The sequence below is a fragment of the Notolabrus celidotus genome, chromosome 9, assembly GCF_009762535.1.
Source record: "Notolabrus celidotus isolate fNotCel1 chromosome 9, fNotCel1.pri, whole genome shotgun sequence".
NCBI classification, from domain to species: domain Eukaryota; kingdom Metazoa; phylum Chordata; class Actinopteri; order Labriformes; family Labridae; genus Notolabrus; species Notolabrus celidotus.
In genome coordinates, this window is record NC_048280.1 from 14090059 (window position 1) to 14117984 (window position 27926).

Sequence of the window (27926 nt, forward strand, 5' to 3'; positions counted from 1 at the left end):
GTACAAACATATTCTCTGCCTTAGGCATTTTGATTTTTTTTAGTTTTTTTTTTAACTTGCAATGCCATTTGTTTTATAGCTCTGTACCAATGTGTTCTTATCAAGACTTATCAACCTTGTTGTGACATGTTTTACTGAGTTTACTAACTTTTGTGTGCTTTCTACAGACCTCTGGTTGCTACTTCTCTACCTCCAGTCAAAGAAGATCAAAGTTCTACTCAGATCCTACAGAGGCAGTCAAAGATATCCCAGATGGAGCTACTCTGTTAGTTGGAGGTAAGATGCACAATGTGTTAGTAAACTGACTCCAAGATGGATAAAACCACACCTCAGTGACAGTGCTTGTTATTTAATTCAGCTCTAACTACTTACAAGTTTTGTAACACCACTTCAAAGTGAGCCTGAACTATGCAGGTTGAGGTTGTTAATGAGCATTCACACACACCACACACAAATTCCACTTCTCTTATTTATAGTCAAGTTCAGAGTGACATTGTCAAACATTTTCCACTGTGTCACGCTTCTGTGTGAGGTAAAATCAGACAAAACGATACCCACCCTGCTCACAGTAGTATTAGAAATATGATCCACCTCCATATATAACAAGGAGTGGAATTACCTGGGACGTGATCCAAGGCTGAAGAGGTCATCTTCCCTTTTTTGCTGTACAAGTCTGCTTTGTTGCTCATGTAGTGGGTGAAAATTCCCCTTTAATTGACCTTCTTCCAGCCATTCATAAAATAAGTCATTGTTTGCTTCTTTTTTCTCTTTATAATGCTTTTTTTTTCAACACAGGTTTTGGACTTTGTGGTATCCCAGAGAATCTTATCAACAGTTTACTGAAGACCGGTGTTAAGGGTCTCACCGCTGTCAGCAACAATGCTGGGTAAGTGTGTGTGTGTGTGGAGGGGAGGAAACTTGCACCAATCATCCATGGCACACATGCAAGTGCCTGCATGTAAATATATGCTTAAACCATTATATATTTCATGGTGTATTCCATGGTGGCGCTTCATTTTGTTACTAAGCTAACATGTTCACTGACACTGCAAAAACCTGATATGGTTTTCAAGAGTAAATATGTTGACAGTTTGTTTATCTACTCCTGGATATGTTTGGATTCAATTTGGCTCTGGAAATATTTGCAGTGTCATGTATTGCATCATGCATCATTTCCATTACAACATAAGTTGGTAGTCTAGTCATCTGTTTCACAGGTTATCATGTCAACATATTGTTTACAGTTGTATGTATAGTGTCACCGATTAGAGCAAGTTGATTGAAGTTGGACTTGTTCTTCTCTCACTTGGTTTTCAAGTTCAAACTGTCACTCTCTGTTAAACAGTTTAAACAAACAGACTTTTATGAATCCTTCCTCATATGTAAACATCAAAGCTCTGCTTATTTCCTCTTAAATTTATAGCAAGGCCTTAGGAAAACAGGGTTAAGTGAGGGAGAGTCTCTCAACTCAGAGCTTAGGAATCATAATCAGGAGTTAAAAACATCTATCTGCAGAACTTTTTAAAACACCTCTTGGGGTTATGTGTACCCTTGTTGCTGTATGTTCAAACAGGCAGTGTTGACCTATGTGTTTGACCAGATTCCTGATCTGGAAGATGTCCACAAGTAAGCTTCTAAAATCTGTCAGAATGGCAGGGACAAGGAAGAGGTCTGCTTTTGTGCCTCCAGATGTTATGAGTGTCATGGCTTTAAATTGGATAGACTGTAGCCACTTTTACACAGCTTATCAAAGGCAGGCCTGTTACCTTGTCACGTCTCGTCTTCTGCAGCAGAGGTAGTGACAGAAGCAAAATGATGTCTCTGTAAAGGGGACAGCCAGCAGCAGGAGTGAAGCTTGTTCTGTTTGTTGACACCTGACTGTTCTTTTGTTGTAGCAACTTCAAACCGCTGACTAAAATCGCCCAATGAGGCAGCAGTAGGATGGCGTTGTTTGGGTCAGTGTATAAGTATAGAAGACAGCAAAATGGCTGAGCTTCATGAAGGTGCTGTTGCAGAATCTCTGAGTAAAATGGACTCATGGAAAACAGTCAAAGACTTCTTCTGTTGCACAGGACGATCAGCTGTTGACTCAATGCCCCTGTTCTCTGTATTCTGTCTTTCATAACCTCAAACTAGAGATGAAGTAATTTAATCTGCGGAGAACTGTGTTCATGGCTTGATAATGTTGGAAAAAATGACTGTATGGCTCAAAAAAGAAAATCACTGTTATGTAGACGAGACAAATTGCTAAAATACGGGTGTAGGGGTGTTACAAGGGAAAAGGTGAACCCAAGGACCCATGACCTATGAAATAAGTGCAGCATTATACACCGCCAGCCGAGGTTTTCACTGCAATTTTCCTGTACATTGTTCAGCATTACATTGATATCTCTCTTGCGGTCTTGGTAATAGCCTGTTGTCGAGCTGCATTCCTTTTCCTGTAATTTAATCCCAACAGACGGTCACACAGGAAACATAGTTTTATCTTCTATGTTGATATAACAACACTGAAATTCAAGATGGCATTTCAAGACCTGATCTTATCTCTCACATGTGCATGCTTTAATTGAGGTTGTTTGAAAGGCAGGGCGTCACACCTGATGGTGTTGAATTTGAAGAATTTACAACTACTATTACTCATCACGCCTTCTTTATTTGTTAATCTAACCGATGCTTAAGGGATTGGCTCCTGTTCTTGTAATAAAAGGTCCCCACAGTGCAGTGAAACTAGTTTCGAAAGGACTTGTCAATGCTGACACTACTAAAAAGAATCCAAAGCGTTTCATTATATCTGAAGTGTCCAAGTTCTGATATGGGTCAATGAAAAGAGCCCTGCGCTACATGTTGGCTATATTTTCTGTGCTCTTAGTTGTTTTGACCTCAGAGTCCCTCCTGTGTGTTATCATACTATGCAGAAGTAACTTTCCAACAGACTTAGCATTGGACTTTGATTTTTGGGAATATTGATTCTTGGAACAGGTGCACAAAATGTTTGCTCGAGCCAGGCCAGTTGTCTGCACAATCATTGCTCGCTTCAATATTCTCCCCCTGCAGACACATGTTGTTTAGGATGATTGTCACCACTTTGAAAAAGTGTTCAAAAAGCGTTCAAAAAGTCTTCTCAGTGTTGTTTCGGAGCAAGTTCTAAAATAGTGGAACTTTTGAATGCATATTACAGCCCACCAAAAATCTTCATGCTTACCAAGTGGGAACTCTAGTACATAAAGTAACCTCAAGTAAATGCCTTTCGTCTGTTTTGTTTGACTAAAGTGGTTTGGTTGAGGCTTAAAGATAGAAAGGCATTCATCTGGCTTATTTTGCGGAAAGGGGAGGAGAGTGGGAAATAAATTCACATCGGTGGGAATGCGCTACACAAGTCTGTCATTGATTATAGTTGTTTTATATAAGCTTCGCTGTATATCCTCTTTCTTTTCTTGAGCACAACTGAATCAAGTTTAAGTTTCTTGGCTCCATGGTGAGGATTGGAAAGTAGGAGGAAAGTATGGAAGGGGAGAGAAGCAGTTATGCAATGTAAATGTTTAGGGTAGATTCCTACAGCTGAAAACTCCCCTTCCTTAGCTTCCTTCTTCTTGAATCACTACACTTTTAAATCCTCTTTAATTAAATCTGCTAAGCAAGTAAAGCAAAATCGTGGTTTATTCTCAGAGGACAGGAACAATGTGCAGGATCATTCTACAAGCCTTGGATAAAAAGCTTGGAAAGCAGCGTTCATTTGAATTTTGTTATCTTGAGGTGTGGTTTGTGTCTCTATTACTACTCAACTCTCTCAGGTAGAGGATTCCACATCCTTATAGGAAATGTCTGGCTGCTGAGAGTGTCTAGAGACACACTGCTGTTTTATTATGTAGGACACTGAGACACTGGTATCTTTGTGCACTGTAATGTGAGCTGAGAGGGATTCAGCTGTACAAAGAAGGGGCTGTGACCAATCTGCACCCTAGCAGCACTTCTAATAATTCCTAATTCTGCTGCTTCAGGAAAAGCTACACCAACTAAAGATATTCTCTTTAAGAGATCAGTGAATTAAAGTTTTTAACTTTGAGAGATTTCATTTTACTCTACATTTAAGGGGCCTCTGATACCCTGATAGGAAAGTCCAATTCACAGTCCAAGGATTTAGCTCTCCAACAAGTAGTGTACATGAACTTTTTTTTTTTCCATGAACACCCATGATGTGTCATACCTCTATTGGCGTGTGTGACAGGGTGCTTGTATCAGTCATCTGTTTTTAGTATTCCCTGTCCACATGGCCTAGATATCTTGTCAGCTGACTGGAGGTCAGAGCTAACTACAAAGAAGCTTCTCTGATACACAAAAGACGCAAAGTACACTCTTAAGCTCCCCTGTCCCTTTTCCCTCTTGGTTCTATTTAGTAGCAGAGGACTGGAGGTGAAGCAGTGATGTGGTGTGATAAATGATTATACTTAAGCATGAAGTAAACATCAAAAAAATCTGTAGGATTGTAGTACAGAGAAAAAATGCCTGCAGTCAGAGATGGTGTGATCACTGACAACACATTTGGAACATTTATTCTCCTATCACATGACAAAACCTTGTTAAAAAAAGTTTTATATGTGCTCTAAAGTCTTATGAATACAATGCCTTTATCGGTTAATGACTGACTAGCCTTGCAAAGTCATTCCTCTCACAGCTGCAGGCTCATTTTATGATAATTTCCACAGCCCTTGTAACATAATAACTTAATTCAGTCATAAAAGGTTAGAGAGGAGAACACACCACACTGTGATAGTTAATTCAAGATGACGGTTTAATGTGAGACATCCTGTAGTAGCACAAGGAGCAGACAAGAGAGCACGCTCAGAGTGCAGTCTGTGGTTTGTCACATCTCTGTTGACACTTTCTTTTTAATCATCCCTGTCGTTTTTTATAGACCGTAAACAAAGAGATGTTTCAGGTGCCTCAGTAGTCTCTTGTAGTAAACAGAGCTTTAGAGTGAATAGGCTGCAGGTGGATGACTTTGCTCTAGCCAAGTTATGACCTTGAATAACCTCTGGAGGCATTCATGGTTATGTTAGCTATTGCAGTTTATTAGATTGTATTGCAAGTATGCGTGTGTGTGACGTAGGGGGTGTGTCCTGTAGCTCTGATTGCAAACAGGTTAAGAAATTCACAGAATAATCTATAACTCCACAGCCCCTATTACTCTGTATGCTTTCTTACAATAATATTGCAGTTAATTGTAATTTTTTGCTGTATGTTTTTTATAGTTGTAAGTAGTCCTACCAATAAATCCACATGAATAAAACTCAACTGAAGTGAGCACAAACAAAGCCACACTTCTCTTTACTGGTATTTGTTTGGTATATGGTATCCTCATTGACCTCGTGAAAGTTTATATTACCCTGTGTGTATGTTTACTACAGAGTGGATAACTTCGGCCTGGGTCTGCTGCTGCAGACTAAGCAGATCAAGAGGATGATCTCCTCGTACGTCGGGGAGAACGCAGAGTTTGAGCGACAGTATCTGTCAGGGGAGTTGGAAGTGGAGCTGACACCACAGGTTGGTCAGAAAGCACATGGGACAGTTTGTACATAACTTTCACACAAATGAGAAATGCAACCTGCATATGAGAACACACATTCACAAACCAGATTCACTCAAGATGTCCTTGAATACATTTTAACAGACTTCACAGTCTACTTCCAACAAACTTGTCAATATCAAATAGAAGCAGGTGACATCCATCTGAAGTACTCCTCTCTTAATCTTTCATCTTCTTCCTCACAGGGTACTTTAGCAGAGAGGATCAGAGCAGGGGGGGCCGGGATTCCAGCCTTCTTCACAGCCACCGGTTATGGCACGCTAATCCAAGAGGGAGGCTCTCCTATTAAGTACAACAAAGATGGCAGCATTTCCATCGCCAGCGAGAAGAGACCAGTGAGTGTGCTGTAATACCTGAGCCCATCATACTCAAGATGACTGCAAATAGGCTATTTAGACCAGATGCGACGAGAGAGCTGTGACCAAACTTGGATGCATAGAAGTGGTTTATTTAAAATAAAACACACACATGCATGCACACAAAGAAGAGCATAGAGCAAATCTCTAACTGAAATGCCTGCATTGCTGAAAACCTATACAATAGAGTTGTAACTTGTTGGACTGGTTTGATTTTTAGGTTTCAGATGATTATGCAATACATTCCTCATGTATATAGAAGCTGTACACAGATAACACACATGGTGAAATGCATTTTCATGAAAGTGTGTCTAACTATTTATTTTCTGGTTTCAAAAATTAGCAGTAGCAATACTAAGTCTGAACTGAATGTGTGAGTGGGCCAAGTCTAAAAATGTTGTAGAACTGGTCACACATCTTAACGGCATCCATTGCCACTCACTTCCTGAACTGTGCTGTCTATTTATACAGGTGCAGGAGTTTAATGGCAGGCAATACATCATGGAAAAGGCCATCACTGGAGACTTTGCACTAATCAAAGCATGGAAAGCTGACAGGGCTGGAAACGTTGTTTTCAGGTAACTAATGAAATTGGCAAAAACCAACATGTCACACTAAACAGAAATATCAGCAGATCCCACATCATTAGGCCAGAGCTGATGTATAACGTCAATGCCAGTATTTATCTTGTAAAGAATCAGCCTCTACCTGCCTTAAAGCACGTTAGATGAGTCCTGAACACTGTGGTTGTGTTTGCAAAACAGTCAGATCATGTGGCCGGTGTCTTATGAAAAGGCAAAACAAGTGTGTAAGGATAGTGGATGGATTTTGAAGCAACTCTCTTAGTTTGACATTGAAAACAAACAGTAGTATAAATCAGTGTTGTAGTCAAGACCACATTAACCGAGACCAAGACATGTCCGAAACCAGAGTCCACCGAGACCAAGACAAGACCAAGACATTTAGGGATTGAGACCGAGTCAAGACCATGACCAAGGCAGGGCGAGACAGAGACAGAGATATACATCAATGAAAAATTATTATGAGAGTAAACAGAATAAAAGACTTCTTTTTATTTTATTTAAGTTTGTTGTAAATACAATTGACAGCAAGAAACAAGGTTTGGTTTTGTCTCTTTGCCTTTCTTTTGATGCGCTGTGAGAGCCTTTGACTCCTTAAGTTTCGTTTTGGTCGTTGTTAGTTGAACTTTAGCTTTTGAGTACAGTTAAAACTGCGTTTTCTGTTGCCTGTGATCTCAGGAGAGGTAGGAGGTCGTAGCGGAAGCTGAGCAGGATTATTTTATCAAGCCTTTCTTTCTCATTAGTTGTGTACATTTTTTTATATTTTAGTGTTTTTATCTGATGGGTTATAGGTGTTGACTGTGGTGATTCTGTGGCAGGTATTTAGCTGTGCCCTTCTCTCAGTGTGCCTCCACAGTATGTTATTGAATGTATATTTATTACTTAATTAAACGACTTAGCTCTGGTCACAGACACAGTCTCTCCTCCTGTCGTCTGTCTCCATTCATTAATGCATGAGTGCAGGGGACATGTCATTCACCTTAGCCCCGGGGTGAATGAATTGAGAAAGAGGGACGGGGGCTTCCTCTCTTATCACAGTAATGATAGGGGCACAGAGTGCATCAGTGGTGGTCTCGACTGGTCTTTATAGAATACGCAGTCTGCCAAGTCCGAAACCGAGACAAGACAGAGTAAAAATGCTTTCAGTTCTGAGACGAGACCAAGACCTTTACATAAGCGGTCTCAAGACCGGTCTTGAGTACTACAACACTAGTATAAACATCAGCTTCCACATGTTGAATCATTCAGTCTGCACATTCACTTTAGGAAAAAGTCCCCTTACTTTTGCAAAGTTAATGGAAGGTTAAATTACAACAAGGAAGCTGCACAAAGCCAAAAAAAAATCATGAAAAATGTTGATTATCCTCAATATCTACAGCTAATCAAAAAGAAACACATGCCTTGTACCTAATTCAAGTGTGATAATTTGCACCATGTGGTTTAAAATAAGTATATGTAGTAAAGTTATTTTCCACAAGAGGGCAGTGTCTTCAAGTTAACTGACTTCTAATCGTGGTTATTTGATGTTAAAGTGAGCACCAGAGTTTACCTGCTTATTTTTATGCATATGTTGATTTTTTTTTTCCATACTCATAATGGATTTGATCATTTTCTGTTTTGCTCTTTTCTGTCAGAAAAACAGCCAGGAACTTCAACCACCCTATGTGCAAGGCGGCCAAAACCACCATCGTTGAGGTATGCATCTCCTAAAACGCAATGATTTCCACCTGAAACCCGTCTACTGACATGTATCTATCAGTTTAAATTCACTGTCCCAAGGAAATAGGTGAAAGCTCATCATTTTCACTCTTTCTCATGCATATTTGTTATTGTGTAGCCATCTGTTCCCTAGGTGTATTTTCATTCTGAACCCCTACAGTCGAAATGTGCCAAGGGTGAAACATATTTTCTTACTTACCATTAAGATGAACTCCACTCTTTTAATCCAGCGCTGTCTGGAACTGATCTGGAATCAGACCAAGTCAGAATTTATGTTTCACTAAAATAGGATTGTCGGCCCCTTTCTTCTGTATCTTGGTGGTTTAAAAAAAGTTTTAAACTACATTGAACAGTGGATATGAGAAAAAGAGCTAAAGAAAGCAAATTAGACATTTGAAACCCACCTCTTAAAAGCAATTGTGCTCTGTGCATGCTGTGGCTGCTACAGCTTGAAAACAAATTCCTGTTCAGGTACAGTATGTAATTACCCTGAAATGACTAGGTAGACAGAGAGGTAGTTGCTTTTATTAACACAAGGTCAGAAGCTGAAATTTCAGACAAACATCTTACAGGTGACAGAACAGGTTTTTCTATTGGGCTGAAAAGACTACTTTAATATATTGCTTTGGATAGAAGTTAAAAAGCTTAGTCCATATCACAGATTACAACTTTACATGCCTTAACCTTCCACTGTCTGGGTCAAAAAAAGCAGCACAAGTGTCCTTCGAGTCTGCGCCATACCTAGCTTTATTCTATCTGTCTAGTTACCCTCCTGTCTACCATTTGACAGTCCAAAATATCCGACTGCTCCTCTCCTCCGTGTGTGTGTGTGTGTCTGCCATCCCTCCAACACACAAACAGCTTCACACCTCCCATATAGACACGGTTTGATTCAAAGAGCAGCAGGGAGAAAAACTGTGTGTGTGAAAACCATAAAACACAGGCGCCTTCTCAAAATAAATCAGCAGCAAAGGGTCCCTCATAAATCTAATGGGGTTTCACAAAGCACATTTTCAATTATTCTTCGGTCGCTGGACTTGAGATGTAGTCTGCTGTTGATTAGAAATGTCTGGGATTAAATTGGGGGAGTAAATTTCCCCCACCAAAGATTGTGTGGGGGCTTTATGGTTGGCTGATCACTAAAACTTGTTTTATGGCACTAAGTAGCTGAGTTATTAATGTTTTTTTAGGCCACAGTGCTGCACACTTCACAGCCACAAATAACTAAGAAATGCAGTTATTTAGCATTATGAATGTGTGGGGACAACAGCTATGGTGGATAGCAATAAAACTTTAAACCAGTTATGAAGAAAGTGCTATGCTCTAATGGAAATTGCCCAATTCTCTTCTTCATGGATCACGAGTCTCGTCGCTTTGACATCACTGATGCTACCAAGAAATGTGTGTGTCAGTGTGTGAGGTCTGCTGGAGTTGTGTTGTTGAGAGTACTGACTTGAATGACAATGCTGCTTTCCAAAGAGAGCTACTTTATGAGATGCATGCATCATTTGTTGGATTTTATATTCAACTGTCTGCTTCAACTGTAAATGTTCTGCCCAGGGTGATTTTTGGGGAGTAGAGAGGATGAAACAATAGGAAACCGATTAAGAGACCAAGGCTGAATTTGGACTGTTGAACAGAATATTTGTTAATTCCCAGGAGCATGTATGGGGAATATTTTTTGGGGATGGATGGTATTTCTACTTGCATACAGTAAAAGTGGCAGTGATGATAGTGAAGAGAAGAACAAAGGAACATGGGATAAAAAGCAAGTTTTAGATCCCACAGTATCAATAGCCACCAGCGTCCATCTGACATACTTGAGTTAAAATAGGAATAGAGAAGTAAAGTACACAAACTGCCTCTGCAAACCCCTAAGTTGTCAAAAACATTGCTTGACTTTACTTTTCAAACAAGAACTAAATAAACAGAACCTTTTTAATTAGGTTCTAGAGAAATATGTTTAGCCTGAAGAAATGTAATCATGAAAAGCCTGTTTGTTGAAAGAATTAATGTCACATCCCAATCAATTAACTTAACTCAAAAATGCATTCTGCTGCCTGACACAAATCATCTTGTTTTGTGGAGGAACACTCTCAAATTGCTTCTGTGACTTAAATGAATCCATTTAAATGCAATTTTATGTTCCCTGCCTGTCAGGACTAAAACAAGAGTGTGTCAAACAATCATAGTCTGCAAAAATTTTGCATTTTACTCTATTTTCATGTCACGTTCTGCAAACCAGTACTCACATGTCATCCACATCTCCGAGTAATGCTTCAAACTGTCAGGGAATTCAGTGTAAATTGTGTCGCTGTCTCACAAATAAGCTCAGACAGGATTCTGAAATGCTGCATTGTCATTGAGTACATCTCAAAATGTCGTCCTCACACTTTGCAGCAATTAAGAATCTCTTACGTGCTCTTTTGAAAATAGCACAGCAAAACCTCTCAGTCTTAGTAATTACTTAAAGCTTTATTTTTAATATAGAGAATAAATTTCCCTTAGCAAAATCAATGATATATTTATCGCATTCACTTAAGTATAACTTTAAATGTGTGTTTTAAAAAGCACATTCATTGATGTGTTAAAGTACCTGAGATACCGTTCTAGCTTATAGAACACTGCTTTGCTGTCTTAACAGGCAATATGTCAGATCATGTCCACAACGTATTTATGGCACCTTTTTTATGGTGCTTTTTTTTTAATAGCAGCGCAGGTTACACATGAACATTATCGTTGACAGGCCTACTTACTGATATCAATTAAGTGTTGGCCTCTATTAAAATAGCCATTAAAGCCTTTTATCTGTGATTCTGAAGCAATTACCTCCTCTCTCTGAAAATAAATGTATCTTCTGGAGTCTGTGCGTGCTCGGTCATAAATCTGCTGATGTGCTGTCAATACTGACCCTGCAGTCTTGGTGCACTGGTTAAGCAACAGATGGGGTCTAAGGTTTTCAAGCTATTTATTTTGCTTACTGCTCAGAGTGGCAGCTCAGGCCAGTGTCAGTGATATATCGCCCCCTAAGAGTCATGTAAATTCCCAAATCTGCAAAACAAATGAATCAGTTCAACAGGGGTTGATATTTTAAACAATGATGTGTGTCAGAATGATTCTGACAAATAATGGTGGGCTTCATTCCTTGACACACTGCAAAACCTGGTGCTTATTCGCCTCCTGAATAAAACTTTGTTTAGCCTGTCATGAATTACCTCTGCTTGAACTCTTAACTTGCTGAATCAGATGTCCAACTTTTTCAGTAAACCTGCAAGTTTTGCAGGTACACTTTTATGCTATATTATTATATTCTCCTATAATTATCCTTACAGGCGTATTTAATTTAAATATTTGGTTTCCTCAGCTCTCTGTCATCAAAGAAAACTTTTAAGTCAATCTGAATTCCAAGCAACTGCTTCCCCTTTGGCTCACTGAGTGTGTATGTGTGAATTTCATTCAGTCCTCAGGGGCTAACAGATGTGAAGATATGTAACTCAGTGACTTTACTTCTGTCACACATTGATGAACATTCTGGGAAGCAAATTCATCTGAAGTCCCGGGAGTGTATGAGTAACCCTGGACTCACCGTCCAGCTTCTTTTCAAACAAGAGACACCAGATTCACCAAGTTTACTTTTTCTTCTCTTTCATATTCCATCATGCAAAGTCCTTTTCTCCATGAGTTAAGGATTAAACTTTGACGAAAGCTATCTACTGCTCACTGCCTCAGTTCAGTGATCACTGGCATTGTAGTCTTGTAGTCTTTAATATGTACTGCATATCAACTCTTTTTCAAAAGGAATTTGAACCCCAAGAAGCAGGAAGTGTATCAGAGAACCAGATAACACAAAGCACTTTGAGATTTACCAGATCATCGCCAGCCCCTGCCATGGTTGCCAGGCAACCAAATCCTGCTATTCAATTGTTGAATGTTGCACAGTATCCACTATCCAGCTGGTCCAGTTATTCCCTTATCGCAGGTACAGTGAAAGGCCCCAGTGCATTGTGGGAAACAATGCACCAGAGACTGAATCAAAGCAGTGGGCTCTGCTGTTGTTCGACCATCAGTCACAGTAAATGACTCAACTGTATTCTGTCACCGTGGCAGTGTTGTGTAGATGTGTGGGTGTTTGTGTGCACAGAGCCATGCAGTCATGCATGCATGAGTTGAATGAATGTATGTGTGAGTGTGATTTGTTCTTTTACAAGGCTAGAGGCCTGATTGGATGTATAAGTGACCTCTTTTCCTGAAGGGATTCAGCCTCAGCGTTCTGTTGTACGGTTGTGTTGAAATCAAAATAGCAACAAAATCTCACACATTTAAAAGTACCACTCAAAATCAAGAAGTGGGAACCTCTGAAAGGTCAAGGATGACTTATGAATATCGATGTTGGAGCCTATGGAGTGGTATTACAATGGCTCAGTAAGACTTCTATGGCACAAAAAGCCTTGTTAGCCCACTGTTGCATTTTTTATTAATCCCAGCCCTCATGTTTTCATGCTATTTTACAGCACTTATCATGCCTGATTGAGTTTTCTTGCCTTGACCATGACTTTTGCCCCTGACTAACTCCATTACTCAAGCTACTGTTGGCAAATAATTATAAATCCTCTCATTTTCCACATCATTTCCCTGGCCTAAAGAGGTTTATGAACAAGCTGTTCAGTGCATAAGCTGTGCAATGAATGTCTTAATTACCTCCGCCAAGAAGGTAATGTTTCAGTGTGGTTTGCAATGATATTGAGCAATTATAACACTCATTTCTAAATGGTAGATCCAACCATCACAGATTTTTTTAAGTATTTTGATTACAAATTCCAAAAATCTGGTTTGACCTTAATCTAAGCATTTAAAGGAGCAGTTGGTAGTAATGGGGTAAGAAAATGATACTTTTTTGTGCTGGGTTTGGAAAAAAAAGTCATATTACCCATCGTTACTCATCAGTAAGTGAAGTAATTTGAGATTATGGCGAAAGCTCTGTGTTTTCCCAAGCCATTGTTTCAAGCAAGGGGCGGCCCCTTTTATGTGGTCCTGATTGGCTGGGAAGCCGGCACTACTTCCTCATAGAATGCAAACGAGAAGTAGGCAAAATCTGGTGAGGGGGTTAGTGTTGACATTCAAAATCTTTCTCCGAACTGATGTTTATATCACGACTACCAACAGCAGCTTTAACATCAAATTTTAAATCATGGTCTACTTTGGACAAAAGTCTGTTATCTATGTGAAATATCTCCAATTAGTTGAGAAGATGAACCTTCAACCAAAGTGTGAAATCACTCAACAAATATCATGGATGCACCTGCAGATTTGCATATCAAAGAACATTTGACCCCAGCCTCTAAAGAGCTCTGCATTCTCTGAGTGCCCACATTATTTCTGCCTGAATTTTCACAAATTATGGAAAATGCACATGTTGTCTATGTAATTCTGTTTTATGAGCCCTTGGCAACAGTGCCATAGAAGCAATCTGTAACTTTGAAATACGATTCATATGCGATAGAATGTAGCTTGGCATTGAGTCAAAATTGATTTAAAGGCCCAGATTGTGCCATAATATAGCAAAAGCACTTGTTTAGTAGGAGAATCCTTAAAAGGCACTGCACACCACTGAACCCTACCTTCTGATGTGCCATAGGATGTGACAGCAGCAACAATGCAAAAGTTGCCCCTAGCATGGTTCACCTCTCTGACTTTGAGCTTCAGGGCAAATGGCAGTAATTGCCAAGCTGGCCTCCCTACAACTTTAGCAATTTGCTGTAATATCAAAGGACAGATGGTTATGAAAGCTTTTAAAACCTTTTACCCCTCAGTGTTTGCGTATAGTTGTTTGAATGCAAGTTTGAAAGGAAGATTTTTCATAGGGACACGGATGGAATTAATTGTTTTTAGATATGCATGTGTCAGAGACTCTTAGGATGAAACTGTTCATCAGTCATTCATTCACAAATGAGCCGCCTGGGTTATAAAATTCACTTATAGTAGCCTTGAAAGAAGCACACTTAACAAGGTGAGCTCATGAATTAACTCCTATCTTGTAGGCCAAGCAATGAGATTTGAGAATGAAATATTGATAAAAAGGTGAACCTGGCCTTACTACTGAATAAGCTATTGAGAGAATTAATTTCTCTGATGTTCATCACATCATTTTTATATTCTTGTGTGCTAGCATGAAATGTTAGAAGAGCTACTAGATCAGATGATGTTCTACTTTTATGTTCAAGATCTCTGAGTAAGGTATGTTGATAGCTGGGTGATGAGCAGGATAATGTATGTCACTTGTCAACAAGACAAGTCCTGCTCACCCTATCGGGATTCTAATTCTATTTTGCATAACCACTTGTTCACTTTACATTCTCCCACATAGTTTTACACAATGCACATTTAACTAAACATTTTAAGTGAAAGTGACGTGAGACAAGGTGAACAATACGATTTTTGCCACCATTTCTCCAGTTTGGAAAGCTAAAGAAAATGTTTTTGCCAAGCAAGTTGTGTGAAAGGACCCTTGGCCATCTTTTCTCTTCATGTCCTAAACTTCTAGGTTTCTGGGATAACATTTTTCAGCTGTTCAATGACATATATAACATACATTTTCTTCCTGATGGCCTTCCTGTAATTTTGGGTTACTCCAACTGTTTTTCTACTCTTCCCTCTGCTTTACAACAAGCCTAAGGTTTGGTATTGTGCCATTGAGAATAAATCACCATTTGATAGAGTTTCAACCAATCAGAAGAATTTAACAACGTTGGGTCATACATTTAAATTCTGCAAGGTCATCTGCTTGTGTATTTCCATTGAGGCACGACTGCATAATTCAGTTCTTGTTCTAAAATAATGATTTATTTTGAATCCCATGAATTCAGGATTATCATTTTGAAGACAAGCTTATTATTTACGAGTGTATTGTGTACTTTATCCGTTTAAGTCTTTTGTCTTACAGTATTTCTACATCTACTGTTCCAAAAATGTTGCTCACGCATTGCCACAATATGAAGGATGTACTTTCTAGCATGAGAGGGCACAATGGGCCTTTTTGGTCATGTTCAGTCTGAAGCAAACATTACCTCACTTTGGCTTGTGTTAGAGTAAGTGAGGTTTGAAATAGACTTATATTCATGTGTAGTGCTGACATTTACTGATGACTAATCTGCTCTAGACAGCCTGTAGAGCTAAGGTTTTATAATCAACTGTAGGTCACTGCAGAAGTGGGTGAACAGAGAGACAGAAAAGGTGACAGAGAATATGAATATGAGAGATTGCTACGCCAGGTTTGCTGAACATATGTACAAACTGAATATTTGAAACAGCCTATTTGCACATTATACACTCTGTGACTGTAAGTTCAAAGGGCCATAGAAACATCAATCATCTCAATCTGAAGCAAACTGCATTGCGGCTTATGTGTTCCATGAAATGTAAACAATAGACTTAGAGTAGAGCCGTCCATGTGCTGCATGTGCCATTGGAAAAGTGTATTTTTAGTTTCTGTAATGCTGTCAGGGTTTGCAACAGCTAGCTGTCTCTCATTTTCTGGATCCCGTAAAGGCTGTCATAGGCGAGGCAGGCTTCTACTGAGAGGAAACAGATTGCCCATGTTGTGAGTATTCTGGGTTAGAGGATAAAGCAGTAGCTGAGCCCCGAAAGTGGCGGCAGACCATGGCCAAGTGCCCACATACACAAACATACACGCACACACACTGGGAGGAAAATGGAGAGGCTATAAATACACAGGGTAATGAGAGTGCGGTGTCGCTGTCATCCTCATGCTCTGTCGCCCATGGCCACACCGTCTCTTTCTCCTGACAGTTCCATATTGGTACATGCACAAACATGCGCATACAAACACAATACAGCCATGATGGATTATAAACTTGGGTAGCTCCACTATTATGGTGTTAGCCACTGAAGTATTAACACTGTGTCTCAGGCTGCCAGAGTGTTTTTACAATCTGATTTAACTGAAAATCAATACTTCAAATACATGGTTCCATTCTAAGACGTTTTATTGATTTGAATTTGTCTCAAATCGATTTCTATAACCACTGACTATATACAGTCTGTGGTTTATCTAGTGATGGGGCTTCAGTGGAGTTGTTAGTTCTTTGATCCAGTATGCTAAAAATAAAAGCCAACAAAGCAGATGTTTCATATATGATTTTGGTGTTGGCCAGTCCCTATCACCAGAGTGTTCATTTAGATTAGGCACAGGAAAATGTGTTACATGTATCAATGAATTGAAGAATAACACATTTTCTTGCTTTTACCTATTGTGACCCCTCAAGGACAAATTTCACTCCTATCATGTGGGTTTGTTCAAATCACAAAGCAATCGAGTGAAAGCCTTTTAAATGTAAAACTTAGCAATGAGTGTATGGACATGCTCATTAGTATTCTGTTTTTTTTTTAAGCTTTGTTCATATTCTTCAATTTGTGTAAGGGCCTGTGTCCACAAACATTTTTTTGCACTGGCATTGCTTAAGACTTCAACTTGAGATGGTCTCTCAGTGGCATTTACCATTCCAAGGTTACAAAAATTGTTTCATGTCAAATTAACTTTATTTCAAAGACAAACCAAAGAAAATGTAAAACCAATACAAAAAAAGAATTGTGTACTGGCTTTAGCAGCAGCTAAGACCTGAAAACTGTATCCTTAAAAAAAATACAGGTTAGCTCATCCTCTTCTTTGTGGTTTACAAAGTTGATATCCAAATTACCTCCCTTCTCTTGCTTTTCAACTCACACCACAGACGTTTTTGCCCTTTGGACACCAATTGTGAAAAACGCTGAAATTCATTGGTTTTGAACAGAATTAAGCATTAGTTGTGCAAACAACTAATAGACACAGGCCCTTGCAGTAGTCCAGGGTATTTTTTGTTACTCAAGGGAGAAAGCCCAGGTTTTTAAAAACCTGGATAAGACCTTGTCCAGATTTCTGAAACCAGAACAGTTACATGTACTGAACATATTTGGGATTCTTGAAAAGTCCAATCAAACAGGAACAGTAGTCCACATGTAAAGACAAATTTTTCCATTCTCTCAGTCTATTGTCTTTGTAATTCAATGTGTAATTAGCATTGTATAATCTACCAGCTGTTTTCTTCCTGACACTGTTTAAAATCAAAGAAATATCAAATGAAATGAATCTAAATACACAACCATCTTTGGTGATATAAATATTATGTTTGCAGCCCCCATTGTTAATATGTGTTAGTCTTTGTTTCTGAAAAGATGTCTTGGCATCTAAATTCCTGTCTGAAAGCATTCTGGTGATTTTCATTTACTTATCATTGTTTTGTTCATTCTACTTAAGATCGTGCTCAAACTCTCAATGTAGCACCCTGTTTTATTTTGATTGAGCAAACATTAATGAAAGCAATGGCTTGTTTCCAGCATTTGTCGATAATCGCAGAGAAAACACTGTATGCAATAGCATCATTGGTGGTTTATTCCTGGAATGTGGTATAGCATGTATCTAATCAATTTGAGATTAACAAGATTTGACAAGGCTCACAGCCTTAAAAAAGCACAAACCTTCAAAAGAACCGTTTTGTGTGTCCCCTGAGGGCACTTTGGTTCCCTCTATCCTCCTGCCAGCTCACTTCATGCCTTGCTCAGCTTTCCATTGATGTGAAAATCATTCTACAGATACAGGAATATCAATGTTTGTGTGGTAGCGTGTGCCTCTTTTGCCGACTCCCCACACCTGCTCATTTGTGTGTGTGTGCATTTATTTGTGTAGTTTTATCATTTTATTTAATGCTTGATCCGTCCCTGTCTGTTGAACCTCCTGTCTGAACTGCATCTGAGCGCCGCTGCCAGCCAGGACACACCACCTAGATGAAAGGAACAGAGGCTTTTTATGTACACGGCACATTTAAATTGCATGAGCGTGTTATTGTGCTGTTACTTAGCTTCGGAAGGGTAATTGAAAATTGAATGTTGGGTTTGTTTGCATGTGTGTGCGAGAAACACAAACAGATACAGAGGAACCCATCTTCGAGGGAAGAGGCAAAATTACAAATTGATACTGTTAATTGAATTCAGTCACTTGAAGCCTTGAATTTCATGCCACATTCCATATTTTCAGTGACTCCCTCGCCTCTTAGTCTTCTGTATTTCATTACCGTTAGTGTTTCGTAATGTGATGAGCCTCGTCTTGCCTGATGAAGATGTCTATGGAAATCATCACTCTCACAAAAGACACATCCAGCCCCCAGAGAAAGCTGTGGGTGGATGTGTGGGACTGCTGTATCAAATCTCTCGCGTTACCAATCTCATCGTGCATGGCCTCGTTTTTCGCTGCGGAGCATCAGAGATTTACCAGAACCAGACTGCGAGAGAACCAGAAAAAGAGTCTTAAATCACTTTACAGTCCTGAGTGGCCCCTGCTCACCGCAGACCAAAGCCTGCGTATCCATGACAACGCTAAGATGGGATCCACTCTTAGCCATTGACTCCTCTCAGTCAGCGGAGAGTGCTGAGGGAGGAAGTGGAGATAAGGAGAGTTTCAATTCAATTTGCTCTGAACGGCTGCTTGCCCCTCATGTAAATGGAATAAATAGGTTACACTCTGAGCCACACAGGGGTGAAGCAGGGAAACGTAAAAAGGCAAGAATTATGTTGTCATGGTTAAGACCCCAGAGATATGATGAGACCTCTGCTGTGCTCTCCCGTGATATTTCCCTTTTAATTCTGTCTTTTCAAGTGCTTATTCCTTTTGAAGGATCTTCAGGGAGAATGAAACTGCACCTCCTCCCTATTGGAGCTCTTGTGTTTGAGAAAGGAAAATCTGCTCTCTGAAGAAAACCTACTGCCGATGCCTTTAAAGCTTTGCTTGATTCCTATTTTGACTTCAAATTGCAGACAGTAAATGTAAATGTAAATATGTAAATAAGCTGTGAATTTCAGGAGCTAGAGCACACTTCTATGGGCCGCAAGATTAAACAGAGACCACACATGATCAAGCAATAAATAGAAGCAGGAGAATCAGTTCAGCAGATTTTCCTCATGTCACTTACGGATGAGGGAGCAGGTGTGTTCATTCTTGGATTCTTATCCCAGTCATGTTGACCCAGCTCTGCTTAAATCAATAGCCATTTCCATCTGTGCCTTGTTAGTTAGACAGGAATAACCTCTTTATGTGCACACTTTCAGTTCTGTTTCTACTAAGGATGGCGCCCTTTTGTATGAGATTCATGAATATATTGTTTGTTTAAGACCACATTCTTTTCTGAATTTGCTGTCAAATGTGAGAATTATTAAAGTTAAATGAGGGTGTATTTAGAGAATGTGTTCGAGCAGCCCTATGCGTAAGCTGAGTTGTAATGCAAACCTTGTAAAAGAGTCCTGCAGCAGTGCTTGTGGAAATTACCTGAGCATGAAAATAAGTTGCCAAACATTGCTCTCCACATGGGCGAGCTGGAAGCATCGCCTTGTTTGACCTTTGTGTTTCGGTTTAACCACAGCTCCTCGGTGCCAAATATGTATCCTCTATGCACCCCGTCTTGTTTCATCCGCCTTTGATCCTCGGATCAAGCTGTGTACCCTGGGCTTGCTGTGTCAGATGATCCTCCTGTGTTTTCAGTCAGCCAAGCTGGCTTTCGCTGCACAGGCGACTAACGCTGCACTGAGTGGCAAAAATATAAATACACGCAACACCATCTCCCACAAATATATACCCGCACTATCCTGTGAAAGACATTTCAGTAGCAGAATTTTAAAACAGTGAGACCATATAAGGAGAACAAATATCTAGTTTTATAGCACTATTTAGGATGTAAAATCTGACTGGCATAGGCCTTTCTAGCCCATTTTGGGGCGTGCTGAAGCACCTTTAAATTGAATCCCAGCACCTCTAAAATTTGAGAGATTTTAATTTTTTTTTTACTGTATGTCCTTTTTATTAAGCTAGAAAAGTTTCAAAACCATACAGTTCTGGGTTGAAGCGTAATATTTTAATAACAGAAAAAGCAGCTCCACTGCGTTTTGCATGTTGTGCATTGCATTTCAAATGAAAGTCTAAAAAATAACTCCAATGTCAATTTTTGGTATATTTGGTACTCACTATAGGGGGCTGCTTTACTCCAGAAACATACATACTGTTTATGTATATTTTGAGGAGCTGCTGAATCAAAATGAGTTGTCTGTCCACAGAAATTAGGGTTCAGCATTTAAATAACCTTTATCAGATTTGAAAGCGCTGGTCTTTATCAGCCAATCTGTTAAATTTCATACTGTGCTGGGCATAGGTTATTTCCTGGTCGCCCAGTTCCATTAGTGCAACATTTCATATCTGCGCTTTAATCTCAGGGGTCAGGAGATATTTATGGGGGGAAGATGGAGCTTATCTCTCTGTGTCTCTGTGTAGGTGGAGGAGGTGGTGGACGTTGGGACCTTTGCTGAAGAGGACATCCACATACCTAGCATCTATGTACACAGGGTCGTCAAGGGAGCCGGCTACGAGAAAAGGATTGAGGTACAAAATAAGACCTTTGCATGGATGCAGAGGTTATAGGTGAAAGCAATGAAATGTCAGGCTGTATATGTTTTCTCTGTATTTATTGATTATGTCATCACTTAGATTGACTTGTTCAAAATGTTGCACCGATTCCCCCCTCCCCTATTTTCTAGGTAGTACAATTACATCATCAAAAACTATGCTCCATTTAACAGTTGCTTTAATTGATTAAAAAAAAAGATTAATCCTGTAACAATAGAGAGGAAACCCTCTCTAACTAAGCCATCGTAGCCTGGTTTAACCCTTGAATCATTGTTCAGAAACACACATACCAGCGCTTATCCATATGCGTCCTCGTGTGCAGCCAGAAATAGTCTTAAAAGATGCTTTCTCCCACTTTCTTATGTACCTCTGTTTGTTCCAGAAACGCACAGTAAAGAAAAGCCAAGCAGAGAAACCCAAACCAAAGAAGGACTCAGACATTGTTCGGGAAAGGATCATTCGCAGGGCTGCTCTGGAGTTTGAGGATGGCATGTATGGTATCCTTTTACAAGAGTACAAGCAGATGATACATGTTCATGATTTAGTATCTTAGAAGTGTTGAGATTTAAAATTCAATGCTATTGTTCTTTGTCCAGATGACATTTTTTTAAGCTTATTTACATAACATGATTGTTATGATGACTCAACAAGGTGGTTAAAAATGAGTGCTTGTCTAAGTGTTTGGTAAAGCAGCTTTAAGCATAATTCTGGATATGTTTTTTTTTATCTCTTATCCCTGTGTTTCATTGCATGGTGACACATAGTCGTGACCATCTTTAACAAAGAAACCATCAGCCAACCTTGGTATCGGTATCCCCATGCTGGCCAGCAACTTCATGAAACCAGACATCACTGTACACCTTCAAAGTGAAAATGGAATTTTGGGACTGGTGAGACGCCTACAGAAACCTTTCTTTCCCCTCAGCTTTCAGCGCTTTGAACTCCAACCAAACTAGCTAACGAGCAGCATATTTTCTGAACATGCTGTTTTAAAGCAGCAGTAAATTCTTTTAAACATCACCGTTCCTCTGCACAAGAAGCAAGATAAATAGTGGCTCAGTTGAGTGGTATCATTCCTAGTCAGGGCCTTCATTTGAAATGTGCTGGGTTTGTTATGTAACAAATAGTGACAGTTTGACACCTTCTCTTCCATTTTGCTTTCTCACAATCTTTATTTGCTGGCTGAGACTTCAACAAAGATTGCTGCTGCTGTTGCTTTGGAATGACTACCCAATCAGTTGTGTTGACAGGAGAATGTAGGCACCCATGCTAATGCTTTATTTGTCAAATTTTCTTTTAATTACTACTGCCAGTTTTAAAGAGGCTCTTCTCTCCTCTCTCCTCTTCTCTCCTCCCATGTCTGTCTGACAGGATTGCCCCCTTTGTTGAACACAGAGAAAATCAATGTCTCATCTAATCAGAAAAATGTGATTGTGTCTGTCCCTCCCTTGAAAGATCATGGCGGGTCAGGATGATTGACATATGTGGGAGTGTGTGTGTGTGTGTGTGACTACACAGCTGTGTGCAAATTCTTGTTTATCTTCATCCTCCCTTTTCAGGGCCCATACCCCACTGAAGATGCAGTGGATGCAGACTTGATTAACGCTGGTGAGTGTTATCCTAATGAAGATCTCACAATAATATCACTTTGGTGGAAAGCTGTGGAAACATTTAGCTTTCTTATTCAAGGAAGAAAGAGCAGAGCTTTTCAGCAACAACACAATAAAATGCAATACCATACGATATCAAACTATATGATGCCATATGATAACATGTTACACCCATCAATAAAATATGATACCATAAGGTGCCACATACTTTATTGTCACAGCAGGCAAAAAAATGTTTGGCTTGAACTGTGCATACATTTTTTTGTTCTAAACAGTATAGTACTGGCAACACAATGTGACATACAGTATTTTGTCCAATTACCTGCTTGAGCACACAGACTTTAGTAATTTTGTAATGATCCTCCAACAAAACAAGGTGGTGTTTAAACTGATATTCACCCACCTGTTGACACATGACTACAATATCACAAAAAAGTCCAATTTCCATTTCCGTTCTGTCAGTCAGTGTCACGCACTGTGGAGTAGATCCATGCCCGTTCTAGTCAATGCTCGTGTTTCCATAAGGGGCACCGCAATGCATCTCAGAGTCTATTTTCGACAGAGCCTGTGCCCGGCACTCGTCAAGCTGAACACAGAAGATTGACCTGGACAGGAAGTCAGGCACACGAACATCATAAACCAGCCACTCAATTTCAAAATAAAACTCCATGCTCAGACCCTTGACCGTATCAGATCATATATATGAGAAATACTTATTGATGATCGATATATTGTTAACAGCTACAAATATTCATGATCTTTGCAGATTACAACAGGGTTTTAGCTGCTAACTTTGTCTGATGGTAACAGCACAACAAAGGAGAACATATTTATAAATATGAGACGCATTTAAACCTTCAAAATCATTTTTTTAAACAACATAGCATACTCACTAATGCTAAAAGCACAAAAATCATGAAATACTATCCAAATAAGCGGTACAACAACCACAGAAAGGCACTGTAACCCGTCTATAAAGTCTAGCTGCTCCAGGCTGTTCTTCACTATGCTTCAAATACACCTCCAGTGTAGGGCAATTCAGTTAATGCTTTTTGTTTACTGTCTCTGCTAATATTTGTAGTGTGTTTGTATCAAAGTTTGCTGTTCTAATAAATGAATCAAAAGGTTTTATTTTGCCAAAAATCTAATTTGTCAACCCTTTTTTCCTCAGGGAAGGAGACTGTCACTGTGCTCCCTGGGGCCGCCTATTTTTCCAGTGATGAGTCATTCGCCATGATCCGAGGGTAAGGTCCTGGAACAGAAGCTTTTGAACCTAATAATAAGAAAGATACACCTGAAATTTCTGAATTTAATCTGAGAAAGCTTAACACTTTCAAATAATTTTCCTAACAACATGAGTCCTGTCTATAAACTTCTTAGTGGGGCTTATCCAAAAAGAAAATAGCACATAGCACCACAAGCCAGCAATAGCCGCAGAGCAGGACACCGTCATGATTTGTAACAGTAGGTATTAACAAATAGCCACTGTCACCAGTAGAACAAGACAACAGCCATGTCAATATTCTCAAGGTCCCTGCTACTTATTGATTTGCCAGCTGTCTGAGATTGCCCGCCCGCACTCCCTGCAGCATCAGTTCTGTTTGTCCCCCCAGTGAAAATCCAATAGTGCTCATAAATAGTGCTGTCCAGTCACTGGCAGGGACTAAACAGAACCACGCTGGTTATGTGAGTGTGTGTGTGTCTGCTGTTAAAAGTCTAGAGTTGCTGGGAAAGAATAACACACCATATGGTGGATTGTGAACAATGTAGCCACACCAGTAACTTCTCAGGAAGGGATCACATTTTGACTTGAACAGCTTCATCACAAAACTTTATCACTTTGCAGTCTTTGTGTTTTTGTATGGCCCACTTGCTATATGTTTTCACTCACAGCAGAGAAACAAATCATGACTCTTTTGCTTTTCCTCTACACAGCAGTGTCGTAGATCCTAGTGTACTTTTAAACAACAAGCATCGGAATGATCAATTTATCTGCTCTTGAGGCATTGTTTGATTTTTCACTTTTTAAGTTGTACCATGACATTTTGTGTAAGCAGAAGGTAACTTTTCTCTGTCAACACCGAATCACACATCGATTGAGAGATGAAATTTCTTTCCCCAGTTGAGATTGCTTTCAGTTATGTGTGCTAATACAGCAAATTGATATCAACAGAGAGGCTGGAGCCCCCTCCAGTCCACTCCAACCAGAGATTGAATATAGTAAAAAAATATTTTTAAAAAAATAGTAAGACGAAACAAAAGTTTGAAAGGGGGATGAAAATGAAGTATTTTCGTTCTTCTTTTGACTGGACTAGTGAGTTCATAAGTGCAACTGATTCTGAAGTTGACAGCTGTCCTCTTCTGTCGTGTCATTCTCTGCAGAGGTCACGTCAACCTGACAATGCTGGGAGCCATGCAGGTGTCAAAACACGGAGACCTAGCCAACTGGATGATTCCAGTAAGTTTGGGTTTGGCTGCATACATCACATCTGTTTTCTTTTTCTAACTTCTTACTCCCTGCCCCATCTGCTGTCTGGAACGTAACATCGGTCCAATCCCAATCTGCACCCTAACGCCTGAACACTGAATCCTCAGGGATTGGTGTGAAGCATCAATTGTGTCTTTTAGATTGTGAGTGCCTGAGGTAGTATTCAAATGAGGAATGGGACGCACTATCATGACATAACAGGTTTCCTGGAAACAAGATGCACCATGAACTAATATGAGCAGCCTCCAGTATGTATTTGTGCTTCCCAGTTTCAGTTTTCTATTTAGCAAGCTGTCAAAAATCAGTAAATCCATGAATTCAAATCCTGTGCCAATAATTAGCTGAGAAACATAAACAACTCTACAGACATGGATTAGAAAACCACAAAACTGATGGAACTGAATCAATGTATCTGTGTTTTCTCGTCACATCCATTCTTACTTTGTTTATAATTCAATTTTTCGTTCAAACTTTACGGAATACAACATAAATACATGAAAATTTGTTTGTATTTAGTGGCAGGCTATGCAATTACGTCCTTCACATCACCATGTTTGCAGTGAACTTGGGTAAAGTCTCAAAGTAAGGTCTGCAGAGTCAGACTCTTTAAGTGTGTCCTGATGATTTTACTTTTGGACAGCACCAAATGCTCACACACTTACTGGGGAATGCAGAATAAAGTCTGTGAGATACTCAGTGTGGAGTTTATGATTGGACCTTTACTAAGGCATGGGCAGGATCCAGATGCTTTCAGTGCTTTTCTGTTGATTCACATGTTATTTTCTGATATACAGAATTACAGGGCACAAGCTATTAAGAACCTGTTGTGTCCTTAGATTTATGTCATATGACTCAATCTCTATTTTTTAGACTAATGACTGTCACAGGTAAGAAACCTAATTTGCCAGTCCCTACAGAATCTTGATATTCATACAATGCTCTTAAATCAAGACAAAATAATATAAAATGCAACCACATTCACATGCAAGTAACATCTTATGTACTTGGCTCTTGGAAATTATCCTAAGATTGTGCATTTTCTATTGTATTATTTAGCATTATCCCTCCAGGGAACAAATAATTAAATAGTTGTAAATTAAGTATTTGTTAATCAACCACCTTACTACTACCTACTAATTGGATGCATTGTGTAATAGCTAATTTATCTCTAATTTGCCCTTTTTAAAATCTAAATTTAAATGTAAAAAGATCTTTATTGGTCATTGTTGGTTTATACATTTTTTTCATTTCTTGTGCGACATGATTTATCTTTTGGACGGTTAGTAATAATTGTAATTCAGTACGACAACTCACGTTCACTTAAGATAAAGTTTATTGCAGCATACAGTATTGTGTTTGGCGTATGGGCTCCGAACCTCATTACTCAGCATACATTATTTAAATGCGTACATTTAGGAGCAATGAGATAGGACTAACCCCCCTCGGAGCCCGCAGGTGGATGCCGGGGAGGAGGTGGGTACAAAGTTTGCACACAGCACTGAGCAGGACAGCAGGAGCACTTGCAAAGCAGAGGCAGAGACAGAGACGGGGAGACATGCAGCTTAAATAGACCGCCAAATGAGGATGTTGAGATCAACTGATAGGGAGGATGATGACGTGTCAGTATGACTGAGCGCAGCTCGAGTTGTCTGCCTGAACTAGCTTGCAGGCGGCGCTCGATTCCTTTGATAGATATAAACATTGTGGCTTTTAACATTTCTTAGTGTATGAGGTGTCTTTGTTAATTTACTGAAGTGCAGCCTTGGTTGTGAATTGTGGAGTTGGGGTTGCTTGTGTGAGCCCCAAGGATAACGGGTGGCCAACAATATTGCTCAGCGTTTCATCAGGTCAATAGATCTCTAGACCACAGATGCCACAGTCCTCCTCTGTGATTACTAAGGTCAAGACCCCATTAAAACTCTGCCTACAATAAGGGAGAGCTCGACCAGAATGCCTCCTGGCACGCGGCTGTTTTCTGCTTGACTGGAGTGCACATGCAAGGTTGTTACAGTCTGTGCACCGTTTTCTGGATGCTTCTCTTGTAAGCAGCCAAGTGGATGCAGAAACAGAGTGTTGTAGAAGTTGACATGTAGGGACCTTGTGAAAACAACAATGTTGTTCAAAGATAACATATGCAGTTTGTGCATAATGTAAAGCAGTGTTGTGGAAAGGAATAATGTACTTGATGCTGAACTCTAATTTATTTTCTCTTTACCTTTCCAGTTGTACTTGTTTGTCTTGGTGATTGCTAATTAACTAGCCCTTGATAAAGCAAGCTACGTGGATATTGAAGACCTGCAGTGGAGCTGTAATTGATTAGTGGGAGTGTAATCTCATTTGGCCATTCACGTGTTGGACAGTTTATGAAGCACAATTATTACAGAAACACAGGCTCACACACCTCTGCTTCTACCTACACTTCCATCTTCAACCCCCCCTTAAAGGTTTATGAAGAGAGTTACATTTCCCACCTTCTTGAACAATGAAAATTATTCATTCTCTATAGATGGGTACAAAGCGTGAAATTGGAGATGTACGTAGGAGTCTAGGGTGCAGTATTCTCTGCGTGATTATGTTGATTTTGAACGCTTTTAATATGCAAAGTGCAGATGAACATTTTCCAGTTGAGGGATTTGAAATGCTTTTACATCTCCACTCAGCCTGAAATATCTGGGAAAACAATATTGGGAGAAGGGGTAATAGACTAAAGCATGGTATTTTGGATTCGGTTCACCATTTTATCCTCGAGCTGCTGGAGCTTTATTAAGCTGTCCTACATGAAGCAAGCTTGTATCCAGCTGTTTACAGGAGATGCAGACATTAAGGTTTCATGCCATATGTATCTCTGCTCAGATTTGTTTATGCAGTTTCATAAATCTTTCAAAATATATTGAAATATTGTACTTAACATAAAAACATGTCAGATGTTAAAACAAAACAAAATAAATGTGATGCCAGCAACATGTTTCCAGAAAGTTTGGACAGGAATAACAAAACAATGAAAATGTTGTAAAAGGTTAAAAAAAAAAAACATCTCGAAAAACATCTTCCAACTAATTAGGTTGATTTGCAACAGGTTAGTAACATAA

General features: G+C 39.5%; 1 protein-coding gene across 1 annotated transcript in view; it reads left to right on the top strand.

Annotated features, from left to right (window-relative positions):
* The window catches only part of oxct1a (3-oxoacid CoA transferase 1a), a 52912-nt gene that overhangs the window by 1536 nt on the left and 23450 nt on the right, over positions 1 to 27926 (top strand). Inside the window, exons 2-13 of the mRNA XM_034691956.1 lie at positions 168 to 276; positions 796 to 886; positions 5406 to 5541; positions 5770 to 5919; positions 6412 to 6518; positions 8156 to 8216; positions 20608 to 20715; positions 21122 to 21236; positions 21535 to 21629; positions 22299 to 22347; positions 23521 to 23593; positions 24732 to 24807. Coding sequence (XP_034547847.1) covers positions 168 to 276; positions 796 to 886; positions 5406 to 5541; positions 5770 to 5919; positions 6412 to 6518; positions 8156 to 8216; positions 20608 to 20715; positions 21122 to 21236; positions 21535 to 21629; positions 22299 to 22347; positions 23521 to 23593; positions 24732 to 24807 — 1170 coding nt within the window. The remainder of the gene's footprint in view (positions 1 to 167; positions 277 to 795; positions 887 to 5405; positions 5542 to 5769; positions 5920 to 6411; positions 6519 to 8155; positions 8217 to 20607; positions 20716 to 21121; positions 21237 to 21534; positions 21630 to 22298; positions 22348 to 23520; positions 23594 to 24731; positions 24808 to 27926) is intronic.